Source organism: Rosa chinensis, chromosome 1, assembly GCF_002994745.2.
Source record: "Rosa chinensis cultivar Old Blush chromosome 1, RchiOBHm-V2, whole genome shotgun sequence".
NCBI lineage: Eukaryota > Viridiplantae > Streptophyta > Magnoliopsida > Rosales > Rosaceae > Rosa > Rosa chinensis.
In genome coordinates, this window is record NC_037088.1 from 56682776 (window position 1) to 56697653 (window position 14878).

A 14878-nucleotide genomic window follows, 5' to 3' on the forward strand; every position below is an offset into this window, starting at 1 on the left:
TTACCTACGTTTTTGTAAAGTAAATTGGAAACTATATCTTTTCAGATTCAATCTAATGTAAAGGTTGGAGAATTAATTATAACATTGCAAACGTCCGACCTTGAACCAAGATGTTAAAATTGAATCTCATAATTACTTACTCATTATGTTGAATTCTTATTGAATTGCTACAAACCGTCCAAAACTTTCATTTTGTGCTAGCATAGCAGATTTCAATAGAGTAGTTTACATTGAAGCTATTGGTCGAAACGGAATCACCAATCTTCACAACCAAAATCATCACTGCATACAATAATGCACATATAAGTTCACTAGAAGCATGGGAATTTCCATGAACCTAGGATTGTAATTGTATATTCATTCTAGTTATTCTGTAGAGTCTAGTGAGAGAAACCCTAAATCCTCCAGGCTCGTTCAACAATCTCATATAGAATTAATATAACTTGTACACTTGAATGAGAGTGATTTCATTGCTAACTGTGTATGATTCTATAGACGAGCTATTATATTGTTGGTGGAATTTGCACCAAAATTTGTGATGTGTCTTCTCCAAAAATTGCAAAAGCATCAGTTAATCTTCTTGCTTGCTCTTTGGCAATTCAATCGGGTGTTTCTCCTATTATGTTTGAATCATATTCTCTCCTATTGGTTCAAAATCTACTAAGAAACAAACATCATTATAAAGTACAGTTCATGAAGATATTGCCTCTCTACTATCTAGTCTCAACAGAGACTTTAATTTTGCAATTGCTTTTTGTTTCTCTAGAAGAAAGTGAAATTTTATTCAAAAGATGACATAAGTTCAGTGATGTTCACCTAATCAGTAATTGACCATGCAAATTATGCTTAATCGTTATTGGATGCAAATCTAACCGTGGAAAATAAGACAACTCAACTTAAATATAATTATTTTCACCGTTGAATTTACATTAATCTGAGGATGGTTGAGCAAGATATTCTTGATCAATAACTGACCATATGAACAGTATTGTAAGTTCACTTACACGAAAGAGATGACCAAAATGTGGTGGAGAATGAAATAAAATATAAATTGAAGGGCTATTAAAGCTCATTTAGCTGACCGGTAAGTTAAATAAGGCTATAAAAAGGAAAAAGAAAAAAAAAAGTAAAAAAGAAAACTGAAAAAATAAAAAGAAAATAAAAAGAATAAGGCGGGAATTCTCAAGTTTACCCTCTTTAGTTTATAGTTGTGTGTACTGTGATCGTTGTTTCCATAGTGTGCGTCGAGTGGTGAGCAGCTAGAGAGCTCGTGTCGCCGGTGATCCTCAAAACCAATGGTTCAAGCTCACCTCCGCCGTCGGACAACATGCACAGCACCGCCGGACCCAAAATCTCCTTCAACCAAAAGTCCTGCACCGGCGGAATTGAAAAGGACCGAGAGACCTTTGATATCGAGCAAGAACGCAAAGGGATTTAGCAGGGAGACAAATTGAGTCAAAACCAGAAACGCCACATGGGTTTTGGTTTTGGAGCTAATTGGAAACAGGGGTTGGTTTTGAAACTCTGACGATTTGAAGCTTTGGAGTTTCTGGGTATCTCTGTAAAGATGAAAAAGAAGAACAAGAACAAGAAGAAGAAGGAGTTTGCTATGCTAAAGGTCTGAGATTTTGTTGAAGGGTAAAATTGAAATCTTGTAACAGAGAAAATATTGGGGAATTAATTTTTTTTTTTTTTTTGTCAGTCTCCTAGAAAAAAGATCGGATAGTCGTTCACGATGTAAACAATTATGGCGAAAAAGGAGGAGGAATCCTAACCAGTTTCAGCCTTTCAGGTACTTATATTAATGCATATACATATGTAAATGTAGGAATGTTTTAGGTTGTGATTGTTCAATTTTGCTTATTCCAGTTCTTAATTTACAGGGTTTTGATGCAGTGATCAAGAACATAGTCCATTATGATTGAGGTTTGATTTTGGGGAGGTGATATTTCTGGTTTTGTTGGATTAAATTTTGAAGCTTTGCTTTGGTTGGCAGATATGAGGTGGTTTAGAGCAGGGTCTAGTGTGGCAAAGTTTGCCATTAGGAGATCACTATCGAATAGGCATGTAGTTCCTTTGCAAAATCAATACTTGCAAACCACAATGTGCATGTATTCCAAGGCAGGGGCTGCCCCGGTTCCTCGGCCGGTGCCGCTTTCGAAGCTGACTGATAGTTTCTTGGATGGAAGCAATAGTGTTTATTTAGAGGGGCTTCAGAGGGCCTGGGAGGCTGATCCCAGCAGTGTTGATGAATCCTGGGATAATTTCTTTAGGAATTTTGTGGGGCAGGCCTCTACCTCCCCTGGAGTTTCGGGGCAGACCATTCAAGAGAGTATGCGTTTGTTGTTGCTTGTGAGGGCTTATCAGGTTACAGGTCATATGAAAGCTAAATTGGATCCTTTGGCATTGCAGGAGAGGAAAGTCCCAGATGAGTTGGACCCTGCTTCATATGGGTTTACTGAGGCTGATCTTGATAGGGAGTTCTTTTTAGGGGTTTGGAGGATAGCTGGGTTTCTGGCTGAGAATCGTCCGGTGCAGACCCTTAGGTCCATATTGACCCGGCTAGAGCAGGCTTACTGTGGGAGCATTGGGTATGAGTATATGCACATTGCGGATCGTAACAAATGTAACTGGTTGAGAGAAAAGATTGAGACTCCAACAATGATGCAATACAATGGGCAGCGCCGTGAGGTTTTTCTTGACAGGCTTATTTGGAGTACACAGTTTGAGAACTTCTTGCACTCTAAGTGGAAAACAGCAAAGAGGTTTGGGCTAGAAGGTTGCGAAACTCTCATTCCTGGCATGAAGGAGATGTTTGATAGGGCAGCAGATCTTGGGGTTGAGAGCATAGTCATTGGAATGCCTCATAGAGGAAGACTGAATGTATTGGGTAATGTGGTCCGAAAACCTTTGCGGCAGATATTCAGTGAATTCAGTGGTGGTACAAAGCCTGTGGATGAAGATGGGCTGTACTCAGGGACTGGTGATGTCAAGTATCACTTGGGAACTTCCTATGATCGACCCACTAGAGGTGGGAAAAGACTTCATCTATCTTTGGTTGCAAATCCAAGTCACTTGGAAGCTGTGGATCCAGTTGTTGTTGGAAAAACAAGAGCAAAGCAATTTTATTCAAATGATTTGGACAGGACCAAGAATATGGCAGTTTTGATTCATGGAGATGGTAGCTTTGCCGGACAAGGAGTGGTCTACGAGACTCTGCATCTTAGTGCTCTTCCTAATTACACCACTGGTGGGACTATACACATTGTAGTGAATAACCAAGTTGCCTTCACAACTGATCCAATGTCCGGCAGATCTTCAGAGTATTGCACTGATGTTGCTAAAGCCTTGAATGTCCCTATTTTCCATGTAAATGCTGATGACATGGAGGCAGTTGTTCATGTCTGTGAGCTTGCAGCTGAGTGGCGCCAGACATTCCATTCTGATGTTGTAGTTGATTTAGTGTGTTATCGTCGATTTGGGCATAATGAGTTAGATGAGCCATCATTTACGCAGCCTAAAATGTACCAGGTTATCCCTTATTTCCCATTTGTTAAAACTTCTCATCATAAATTTCATAAAAATTTCACTCTATGGCTTCCTGCTATTACCGTAGTGCAGCTCTTGAAATGGGTAAAGCGGAGTCCTGACATTCTTATTTCACTTAATTGGTTGGTTACAGGTTATTAAAAATCATCCGAACCCTCTAACTATTTACACAAACAAACTTTTAGAATCTGGACAAGTGAACCAAGAAGATATTGAGAGGATACAGAGCAAAGTTAATAAGATTCTAAACGAAGAGTTCTTAGCTAGCAAAGATTATGTTCCTCAAAGAAGGGATTGGCTTGCATCTCATTGGACTGGATTCAAGTCACCTGAACAACTTTCTCGTATCCGGAACACTGGGTATAATACTTTTTTTCTATCAATTTCACGTAAGCTTCGCAGTTTCTTATTTTCTTAGTCATTCTAATTTTAAGGAATTTCTTATGCTCTTGTTCAGGGTAAAACCAGAGATTTTGAAGAATGTTGGCAAAGCAATCACATTTTTACCAGAAAATTTTAAACCTCATAGAGCAGTAAAGAAGGTATATGGAGAACGTGCAGAAATGATTGAGACTGGTGAAGGTATTGATTGGGCAGTTGCAGAAGCACTTGCCTTTGCTACACTGCTTGTAGAAGGTAACCATGTTCGACTGAGTGGTCAGGATGTTGAGAGAGGTACGTTTAGTCATCGGCATTCTGTACTTCATGACCAGGAAACAGGGGACAAGTATTGCCCTCTGGACCATGTTATGGCGAACCAAGATGAGGAATTGTTTACAGTTAGCAACAGGTAATGAGTGATTTTTCTTGTTTCCTTTTTGTGTTCTCTTCCTTAAGGACCACTGTAGTGTTAACTTTGTGCTTAGGTTGATATAATTATGTTCATTTTAAAAGAAAGATTGTGATCCTTCTTTGTTGTGTGGTTTATCACTGGTACAATGTGTATTGTGCTTTAACAGAAAGACCTAGAATTCATAGTGAGATAAGTTTACGTTCCTTTATTAGTTTATTAAACTAAGAAAATGGTGAAGGTTTGGCCAGGACAGCTCCTCTGAATGTATATTCCGGTGCATAACATTCTATTCTAATATCCCCCTTTCAGTTTAATACATCTTGGTGCTTTTCTTTGGTGTATTTTCCTGTGCTCAGCATGCTAATCAGAAATTGCACATATGTAAACCATATATCCCTCGTTCCTGTCCTAGAATGTGGTATGAAAGGGACAATGCTTAGGTCCATCAAAGTTCTCTCATGTGGCCGTCAAACAAATACATGAAGTTCTCTCCTGTGGTTGTCAAAGAAATATATGGTTTTGGCAACACCAAATATAAATGAGAATTTGGATTGCTAGGTCCAAATAAAATTGGACCCAAGTTTTCTCCCCTTTGAGGACCTGATAACATTGGAGAACATGATTAGTGACTTATGACACACTGAATAGTGCTTGTTAGAAATGGTGGTCGTGTTTAAATTTGTCTCTACATTAGCTAATTGTGACTGTATATGCAGCTCACTTTCGGAGTTTGGTGTTCTTGGGTTTGAATTGGGTTACTCGATGGAGAATCCAAATGCGTTGGTACTTTGGGAAGCTCAATTTGGTGATTTTGCCAATGGAGCTCAAGTTATATTTGATCAGTTTTTGAGCAGTGGGGAGTCAAAGTGGCTTCGTCAAACTGGGCTTGTTGTACTGCTTCCACACAGTTATGCTGGTCAGGGACCTGAACATTCAAGTGCCCGATTGGAGCGATTTCTTCAGGTAATCGTATGTTCCCCCCTCCTCATTTCCCATTTGACAGTAGTCTCTGGTATGGATCCTCATCTAATACAAATTTCCATTAATGCCATGACAGATGAGTGATGACAATCCTTACCTCATACCTGAGATGGATCATACACATCGGAAGCAAATTCAGGAATGTAATTGGCAGGTTGTGAATGTGACAACTCCTGCTAATTATTTCCATGTCCTGCGTCGTCAGGTAGTAAAGTCCGTTATGAGTATTGTTCAGCATTGGGAAAAGTTTGTGCATGTTCTTATTTTTATTTTTTTGGCCCATTACTTAGATAAACAGGGAGTTCCGCAAGCCTCTTGTTGTGATGGCTCCTAAAAACTTGCTCCGACACAAAGACTGCAAATCAAATTTATCCGAGTTTGATGATGTTGAAGGCCACCCAGGTTTTGACAAGCAGGGGACCAGATTTAAGCGCCTTATAAAGGACCAGAATGATCACTCTGATCTGGAGGAGGGTATTAGACGGCTTGTTCTTTGCTCCGGAAAGGTATTGTGTCCCTGCATATGTGTACCATATTTTCATTGGTATGCATCATGTTGGCTTCTGTTGCATACATCATATTGACTTCTAGGTAAATTACTTTTTTCCAGTAAAGTAATCAATAAGCTTTATTTGGCAAAAACAATAAAATCAGTATGCTTTTGTTAATCAGGCCCTGGAAGATGAATAGAATGGAACCTGACAGGAATAGATCATACATACTGTGCTGACTACTATAAATACATTTTACCTTAACCAAGGAAGAACAAGTTTATTATATCTTGTGGCGTGTTCTGTATTCTCATCTTCCGTGCATGCAGATTTACTATGAGCTTGATGAAGAGCGAAGACAGACTAATGTGAAGGATGTTGCAATATGTAGAGTGGAACAGCTTTGCCCCTTGCCATATAACCTCATTCAGCGAGAGCTGAAGCGATATCCTAGTAAGTACTTTGAACATGCATTTTGAACAGCGACTAATATGATTATGGAAACACGGGGGCTTTTCTCTTTCCCCTTTGTCAAGATACGAGCCATTTCCTAATTTAAAATATGATCCATTTCCCTTGTTGATTTGGTATATTTGAAATTTTGAATTTGTTTATTGCATTCACATCATAATCACTATTAACTAGCAATGTGGCAGCATATGTAGTGGTGTGGTATCAACTTCTGAAAATCCACCTGCAACATGTGCAAGGTGTTGTGGTATGAAGTTTGTTATGTCTTCTAAACTAAAACTGTAGAAACCTTGGTAGATTCAGCATTTTCCTAAATCTTGTACCCTGTTTCTCAAATCTTGAACATCTGTGAGTTGTTCAGAATAGCAATAATTCCTACCTCACTTCTGCATTGGAAGAAAAATTTGTGTATGTGTCAGTTAGTCAATGGAATAGGTTAAGTATGAGGGTTCAGGAAGGTGACAAGACTAGTAATCCATCCACTCTAAAGCCAGAGACAAGCAAGGTTATAGATATTTTTACTAGAATTTTGTTTTTCAAAATAATTGTGCGAACACAAATTACAAGTCTATGCTCGAGTTGGATTGATATTTTGTGTTCTTGGAATTGATATTGTGAGTTTTAACATATATCGTTGTTTGATTCCTTCAGATGCTGAGATAGTTTGGTGCCAGGAAGAGCCGATGAACATGGGTGCGTACAGCTACATCTCACCTCGACTATGCACTGCCATGAAGTCAGTGAGCAGAGGAACTGCTGATGATATCAAATATGTTGGTCGTCCTCCATCTGCTTCCACAGCAACTGGTTTCTATGACGTTCATCTCAAGGAACAGTCTGAGCTTGTGCACAAAGCGCTGCAGCCTGAGCCAATTGATTAAACTGATTCAAGCCTGTCCATATCTATCGGAAACCAAACAATGACTTTTACTTGCACAGATTTTTATACAGTACTGTCTGTCCATGTCCTTAAGGCATGTGAAAGGTTTTGATCTTTCTTTATCTTCAAGGATTCTCTATGATCAATAATACAAGGTTTGCTTGGCCACTCTGGAAGCATTTTCTGTTTTAATTTATTGCAATTGCATCAAAATAGTGGTAATATTTTGGGCTTCCGCTTTGGGTTTGACAGAAGAAAATTGATTTTGGGCCTCCTTCCGGCCCGTTTCATTTTTGTCATGGTTTTTCTTTTCTTTTTTGATAATATACTCGAGAGCGGGTTAGGAGTCACAGACCCGCGAGTTCTTCTATTCTCTTTCTCACACTCTCTTCTCCTCGACGTTGGTTTCAATTTCCCATTCGCCTCCTCCTTAAAGCTTTTGGTAATGGCGAGAGAGCTCTTCGATTTGCTGAACAAGCAGCTGATTGCAAATGAGAGGTGGAAGAACAATTTCGAAAACCTATATCTGTACCCTTGCTTATGTGACATGAATCGATGACGATTCAAAAACGTCATAGAAAGTATGTTCATGATAGTTAGAAAACGTCATAGAAAGTATTTCCATGACAGTTTGAAAACATCATAGAACATATTTTCATAACTGTTAGAAAATGTCATAGAAAGTATTTCAATGACAGTTAGAAAACGTCATAAACCATATTTGCATGACGGTTAGAACATGTCATAAAAAGTTCTATGACAGTTAGAAAATGTCATAGAAAGTTTACTAAATGTCATAGACCTTCTAATGACTTTTTGAAATCATCATGGTAAACATTTTTATGACATTTGCAAAACGTCATGGAAAGATATTCAATGACATTTACTAAACGTCATGTAAATTAGTATGCTATATATGTGATAATGATGTGCAAAATAAGGAAGAATAAAATGTTGAGGAAGAATTTTGTTTTTTCATAGAAATGGTAGAATGTTGTGCTTTTATGCAGTACTGGATTTACATTGTTGAACTCAGGGTTTGGTTTTCTTAAACTCTGCCATCCGATTTAGAAGCAGGGTTCATACATGGTTTTTATTAATTTGTATCTCAATGTCAGTAGGGTATCTCCCATTTCAGGTGTTGTGCTTGACGCTGCTTTGCTCATCCAGTTGGAGAGTCTTCATAAAGCTCAGGAATCCTTCTTCACCAGCTTTCTCGATGATGCATTTGTTCCTCAATGTAAGCTGTAGGAATTGAGCTTGGAGACCATGTTCATTGAGAACCGGCTGGAGTATGAATCTGAGGTATCTGGGAATGGTTCTAAAGAATACAGGGATGCACTGGCAAAAAATGGTTATGGCAATGAGATAGTCCAACTTGCTACTGAAAAACTGCGCACCAAAAGAGAAAGCTTGGACAAATTCAAGTCTGCAGGAGAGGATCAATTTCATGGCCGGATGTGGTGGACGGATTGAAAGCATGGAAAGGGATAATAGATGAGCTTAAGGCTTTAGCTCTTGAGGTTGGAATTCAGGGGACATGTTTCTTCCCTTATTTTTCATGATATCAAAGTCGGACGGGATAGTGCAAAAGAAGCTTATGGCCTTCTGTTTATTCATTATTACACTTAAAAGCTTGGGATGGTGAACTGTTGCTATTGGTGATGGGCATAGTTAGTAAAAAACGGGACGCATATAATTTGACAAAAATATGTACGTGTATTATTCCGTTTACCTTATCTAATGATACGGTCAAATGTTCGGTCAAATAAAGGTGATACGGCAAATTTTTACGTTTGAATTATACGTGTATAATTCGACAAGTAGTAAAAAAAAAACGAAATCAAAAATACATATATATAAAACATTATTTTTGTAAAAAAAATAACTAATAATCTACTCTCAATTCTTGCTTTTACTTTATAATATTTTTGAAATGTGACAAAACATGAAGAAAATGATATGACACCCAAGTATAATGTAATTATTGTAATCAAGCACTTGAATTACAATACGCCATATTGAATTTTTTTTAATCATACTCGTATTATGGTTTTGTACGCTTTTTAACTAATTATTGCTTTAGTTTATTTTTTTAACTTTCAAGTATTTTTGCTCCTTATAAAACTGGTACGTGTTTAAAAAAGTTGAACTCAATAGTACTTCAAAAAAATTGAGTCTACAATTTCAATATGTCATACTGAAGTTTTTTTCAATTATACGTATACTGAAGTTTTATACGCCTTGGAGCTGAAGGTAGGCAAGCCTGAGGGAAGGTATGTGGAGAGGATCTGAAGAACGAATTGACACCCTTCTTTGTGAGGTGCCACAATTGATTTTGAATGGTGGATCCCTCTTGATTGCCTGAATGTTACCTGAAGAACCAATTCTGTTGAAAGAAAGTTCTTGCAGAGAAAACAAGACTTTCAGAGATGAAAGAGAAGATTATTGATGCAAGGAACAATGCAGAGGCACTGAAGCAGCAATTTACAAAAGGAGGAGATATTCAAGAGTTCGTAGCTAAAGTCAAACGGGCAATTGACACCGAGGACATCTGGAAGAAGCTACTTCTGCTGGTCCTGTTTCATGGTCCTACAAGCAAGTGTATCCAACTCTTAATCAATCTAAGTTTATATATATATATATATATATATATATATATATATATATATTATCAGTTATCGACACATGCATCTGATTTACACACATGCAGGACAATATAGTAAAGTCCTACCCCTGCAATCTCTCTCTCACCGCTTTGATTTGCTTCTGGGGTATGGTGGAAGGGGCTGTGGTGGCTGTTAAGTGAGCTGTAGCCCACTAACCTTTCCAGCCTCACATCAGCTGGATCACACATGTAGGTGTTAGGCTTTCCAGCTATGATGTTGATATTATAATCTTATAGAATCTCTATAAGAACAGGATTGTAACTCAGTTGTAAGTGTGCTTGAATATAGCAAATACATTATCAAATTTAACATGGTATCAGAGCAGTTTTGCTCTTGAGACCGATACCCACCTCTAGAAATCTAGATTACCCATACCCATATTCCGCTGCCAGAAATATCAAGAGAAGAACCTTGTTTCTTCATCTTACTCATTACCCATAACCAAGCTTTTTGCTCAAAGATTGAGCAGAAGCTCATACCATAAAATACCAAGAACCAATTCTGTTCTTTGAAGAAAATGAAGGACAAATCTTTGTGGATTGTATTCTGATATATATTCATCATAAGAACCTATTACAAGCTAAAACTATAAATAGAAGATGAAAGAAGATTGCAGCAAGCTATGTACATCGAGGACAGCAAGGTAGTCAGCAAGTTGGTATAACAGCTGCGTACGGAACGTGGACAGCAACATACAAAGTAGCAAAGTAGACAACATGTGGTACTGGAACGTGGACAGCAGCAGCAAAGTTGCTAGACAGCATGTGGTATAACAGTAGCAGCAGCAGCTTTGTTCAGAAGGTGGACAAAGCAAAGTAGACAACATGTGATATATTCCAATATTCTAAAACTCCCCCTCAAGGTGGATCAAGGAGGTTCATTGAGCCAAGCTTGCCAAGAATTCGATGGAACTGAGCAGTGGAGAGAGATTTGGTGAAAATATCAGCTAACTGATCATGACTTCGAGTGTAATGAGTATCAATAATTTTGGATTGAACTTGAGCTCGAATATAATGACAATCAACCTCGATGTGCTTGGTTCTTTCATGAAAGACTGGATTAGAAGCAATGTGCATTGCAGCTTGATTGTCACAGAAAAGGGACATTGGTTGACTACTAGGGAACCCCAAATCAGAGAGGAGACCTTTTAGCCAAATAAGCTCACAAGCCTGATTCTTCATGGTATCAAAGCAGGAATTCAAAGCCTGATTCTGTAATTGTTCTTGTGTAGTTCCCAAGCTTGTCAGCTTATTATGGCTAGGAAATCTGGTTCAAAAAATGAGGATTCTCTTCTAACCTCAATTTCTTCCGATGTTGAGTTTAATCCGAACCAACGTCTAAGCTCTGTTTTGTTGAATGAATTCAACTATCTTTCTTGGGCTAGAGCTGTTACACTTGCTCTTGGAGGAAGGCTTGCTCTTGGAGGAAGGTCCAAGCTTGGTTATATCAATGGAGTTATACATATGCCAGAAGCTAAGTCCCCTACATGTGATTCTTGGCTTTGCAAGGATCAACTTGTTATGTCTTGGTTACTCAATTCCATGGAGAGTAGAATAAGGGAGATTTTTAGTTTTTCTGAGTCTTCTATGCATCTCTGGAAATATGTTAAAGAGATGTATGGAAATCAGAATAATGCTGCTCGAGTGTTTCAACTCAAGCGAGATATTGCTGATCTACAACAAGAGGGTAAATCCTTTGTTCAACACCTTGGTAGCCTTACAAGCATGTGGAATGAGCTAGATGTTTACAGACCTCATACCACAGAGGCGAGTGTTTTGTTAAAGAGAGCAGAGGAGGACAAGATTTTTCAACTCCTTGCAAGTTTAAGCTCAGATTATGAAGATTTGAGAAGCCACATTCTCATGAATTCTGAGCTTCCATCTTTCAACACCGTATGTGCTACGATTCAAAGGGAAGAAGTTCGAAAAAAGGTGATGAATATGGAGAACAAGTCTAGACTGTCTGAAACTAGAGCCTATGTTTCAAATCATAGGCAAGTTGAAGAGAGAACATACAAAGGCAAGAGAACTGATTTGAAGTGCACTTACTGTGAAGGTGTTGGGTATGTCAAGGACAGATGTTGGATTCTCCATCCTGAGCAGAAGCCAAAGTTTTCAAAAGAAGGCAAAATTCTTCAAAAAGGCTGGAGTACTCCATCACACAGAGCAAAACTTGCTGATGCTTCTTCTACTGGGAGTATGATGAATTTCACCTCCAATCCCGCTGCGCTTATTAATTAATTTGCTACCTATCTCAACATGAGGCAGATGCATGGTGGAAAAGAAGAACCAGCTATAACTGGGAGTGAAAACCACACTGCACTCCTTGGAAAGTTTGCTGGCTTTCTTGCAGAAACTGATTGTGTCTCACATGAGGAAGCTTCAGGTATTCTAAAATCCTTCTCAACTGCTCTAAATGTTTGTGCTATGGATGATTATTGGATTATAGACTCAGGAGCTACGGATCACATGACAAATAAACTAAAAAATTTGCATGACTTTGAAAAATTGTCCACTCCTTCTAAAGTATCAGTAGCAAATGGCAAAGGTGTTTCTGTTTTGGGAAAAGGAAAAATAAAATTACTTTCTAGTCTCATTGAGTCGATTGCTCTAATACCATGAAGAAAATGGAGGACAAATCTTTGTGGATTGTATTCTGATATATATTCATCATAAGAACCTATTACAAGCTAAAACTATAAATAGAAGATGAAAGCAGATTGCAGCAAGCTATGTACATCGAGGACAGCAAGATAGTCAGCAAGTTGGTATAACAGCTGTGTACGGAACGTGGACAGCAACATACAAAGTAGCAAAGTAGACAACATGTGGTACTGGAACGTGGACATCAGCAGCAAAGTGGCTAGACAGCATGTGGTATAACAGTAGCAGCAGCAACTTTGTTCAGAAGGTGGACAAAGCAAAGTAGACAACATGTGATATATTCCAATATTCTAATATTCTTCACTATATCCAGCACCAGAAATTCTAAACCATACCTGCATCAGCTAACCACAGTACCTAGCCCAGCACACGGGTCTCCAGCACAGCCCTGCAAAGCCAACGCCCCCCACCCCCCCCCCCCGCGTCTGCTCAGCCGCCTGCATCAGCAGTCCCGTGACCCTACATCACCAATCCAAGCCGCCGACCTCATCTTTCGTTAGCTCACCACCTGCAACCCAGAAAACCAGAAAAGAAGAACAGGCAGAGAAAGGAGAGAGGAAAGAGGACGAAAAAAAGAAAAAAAACCCGAGGAGCAAAGAAACCGAATTTCTCGGAATTACAGAGCCGCCAAGGCTCTTCTTGACCGTAAACGCCCTCGTAACGACGCCGTTTCGCCTGATGCACACTTCCCTCACAGCAAATTCCGAACTCCTACTCAGCTTAATCGGCGAGCTCCTCTTGCTGAGCTAACAGTAAATACTCCATCTCTATTTTCTGTGAATCGCTGCAACTCAGCATTTTTTGAATCCAGCACCGGTTAAAAAAGAGAGAACATAAGAAAGAAGAGAAAGGAGAGAGAGACGAGGGCCAGAAAAGGGAAGAGAAGAGAGAAGAAAGGAAGAGAAGAAGAACAAAAAAGGAAGGAAAAAAAAGGGCGGAACAACCTTTCTTGGGTATCAACACGTGAAGGAAGAGAGAAGAAAGGAAAAGCAGAACAGGGGGGAACAAACGAAGAAAAGCAAAAGAAGAGAAGAAAAAAAAAGGAACAACACGTGAAGGAAGATAAAAGGGGGGACAACTTTATGGAAAGCAAAAGAAGAAAAGAAGAAAGCAAGAGGCACGTGAAGTAAGAGAGAGAAAAAAAAAAAAACAGAAAAAGGGCCACTTTTGCCGTATACCACCCACCAAATCTTTGCCCCTTTTCTCAATTTTCTTATATTAAATTTTTTCCCACATTCCCAAAAAAAAAAAAAAAAAAAAAAAAGTGGGCATGATGATGATGATGAGCAGGTGAAGAAAGAAAGAAAGTGGCATCAAGTTTTTTGACAAACCAACAAAAAAAAAATTAGAAATTTTATCCTTGTAACGTCGAGCTTACTCGCTCAACCACATAGGTCCTTCCAATTAATGTGGTGTCTAGGTTGATTGGATACGAGAAGTGCTAGCAAAGGGTCTCGTCCCCTGCTAAACAAGTGAGCTGAGCTCCGCCAAAATCGTTCCTCTACTACCTGGCTACATTAAAAGGAGTTACTGAAAGGTTGCGCAATAGGCAACACCCAAGGATCCGATTTCTCTTCTCTTTATTTAGTCAGTACTGAACCATGGCTGCTCGATACAGACCGCCGCATGTTCGTAACTTCCAGCCTTCTTCATCTACATCACCCAGGAAAGCACCTTTTTCAGTTCCCATGAATCACTCTGGTAACTCCACTTTTACCTTCATGACCACTTCAGGTAAACCTTACTCTCTGCTATCGAGTAACTCTGACTTTAATTGGAATGATATGTGGATAATAGATTCAGGTGCAACGGACCATATGACTAATAACTCTAGCAATATTCACCATTTAACTTCAGTTCGCCGGTCTGGCGTAACTAATGCCAATGGTGATTCCTATCCAATTACAGGTGCTGGATCTGTCACTCTTACAGACTCCATTACCCTTGATACAGTGTTACTTGTTCCTTCCCTATCTCATAATCTCTTGTCTGTCAAACAGATAACAAAACAATTTTATTGTTGTGTAATTCTTTACCTGTGGTGTTGTATATTTCAGGACATCCTAACAGGGAAAATCATTGGGCGGGGTATTGAGAAGGGGGGATTATACTACATGGAGATGACCACTGCTGGCAATCATCGTGTAAGTGAAGTGCATCAGATTCAAAAAAGAACTTCCACAAATGAAGAACATATATGGTTATGTGATAGGAGCATTTTAATGTGATATTTTAATAGTTAATTCCTCACATTTTGCTTAGTTAATTCCTTAACGAATCGATTTTTAACTCAATTTCTATTTTCTTAGGTACATTGGAGTAAATGATGGTGAAATGAGCATTATGTCCACACTTACCTACAAATGGTGGAGATAAAATTG

At 38.8% G+C, this 14878-nt stretch overlaps 1 protein-coding gene across 2 annotated transcripts; it reads left to right on the forward strand.

The window, feature by feature from the left end:
• The first annotated feature begins 1251 nt into the window (after positions 1-1251).
• Positions 1252-7347, forward strand: LOC112182627 (2-oxoglutarate dehydrogenase, mitochondrial). 2 transcript variants are annotated; one of them, XM_024321135.2, is made up of 10 exons: positions 1252-1618; positions 1703-1792; positions 1884-3531; positions 3683-3909; positions 4007-4339; positions 5059-5305; positions 5400-5528; positions 5614-5829; positions 6144-6267; positions 6937-7347. In XM_024321135.2, exons 3-10 carry the CDS (start codon positions 1999-2001, stop codon positions 7164-7166), a joined length of 3039 nt encoding a protein of 1012 aa, XP_024176903.1. In that variant the 5' UTR covers positions 1252-1618; positions 1703-1792; positions 1884-1998; the 3' UTR covers positions 7167-7347. The 2 variants fall into 2 exon arrangements, with proteins under 2 accessions (XP_024176903.1, XP_024176904.1); XM_024321136.2 differs by lacking the exons at positions 1252-1618; positions 1703-1792 and having other exon boundaries at positions 2105-2332; positions 2413-3531.
• The last annotated feature ends 7531 nt before the right edge of the window (positions 7348-14878 follow it).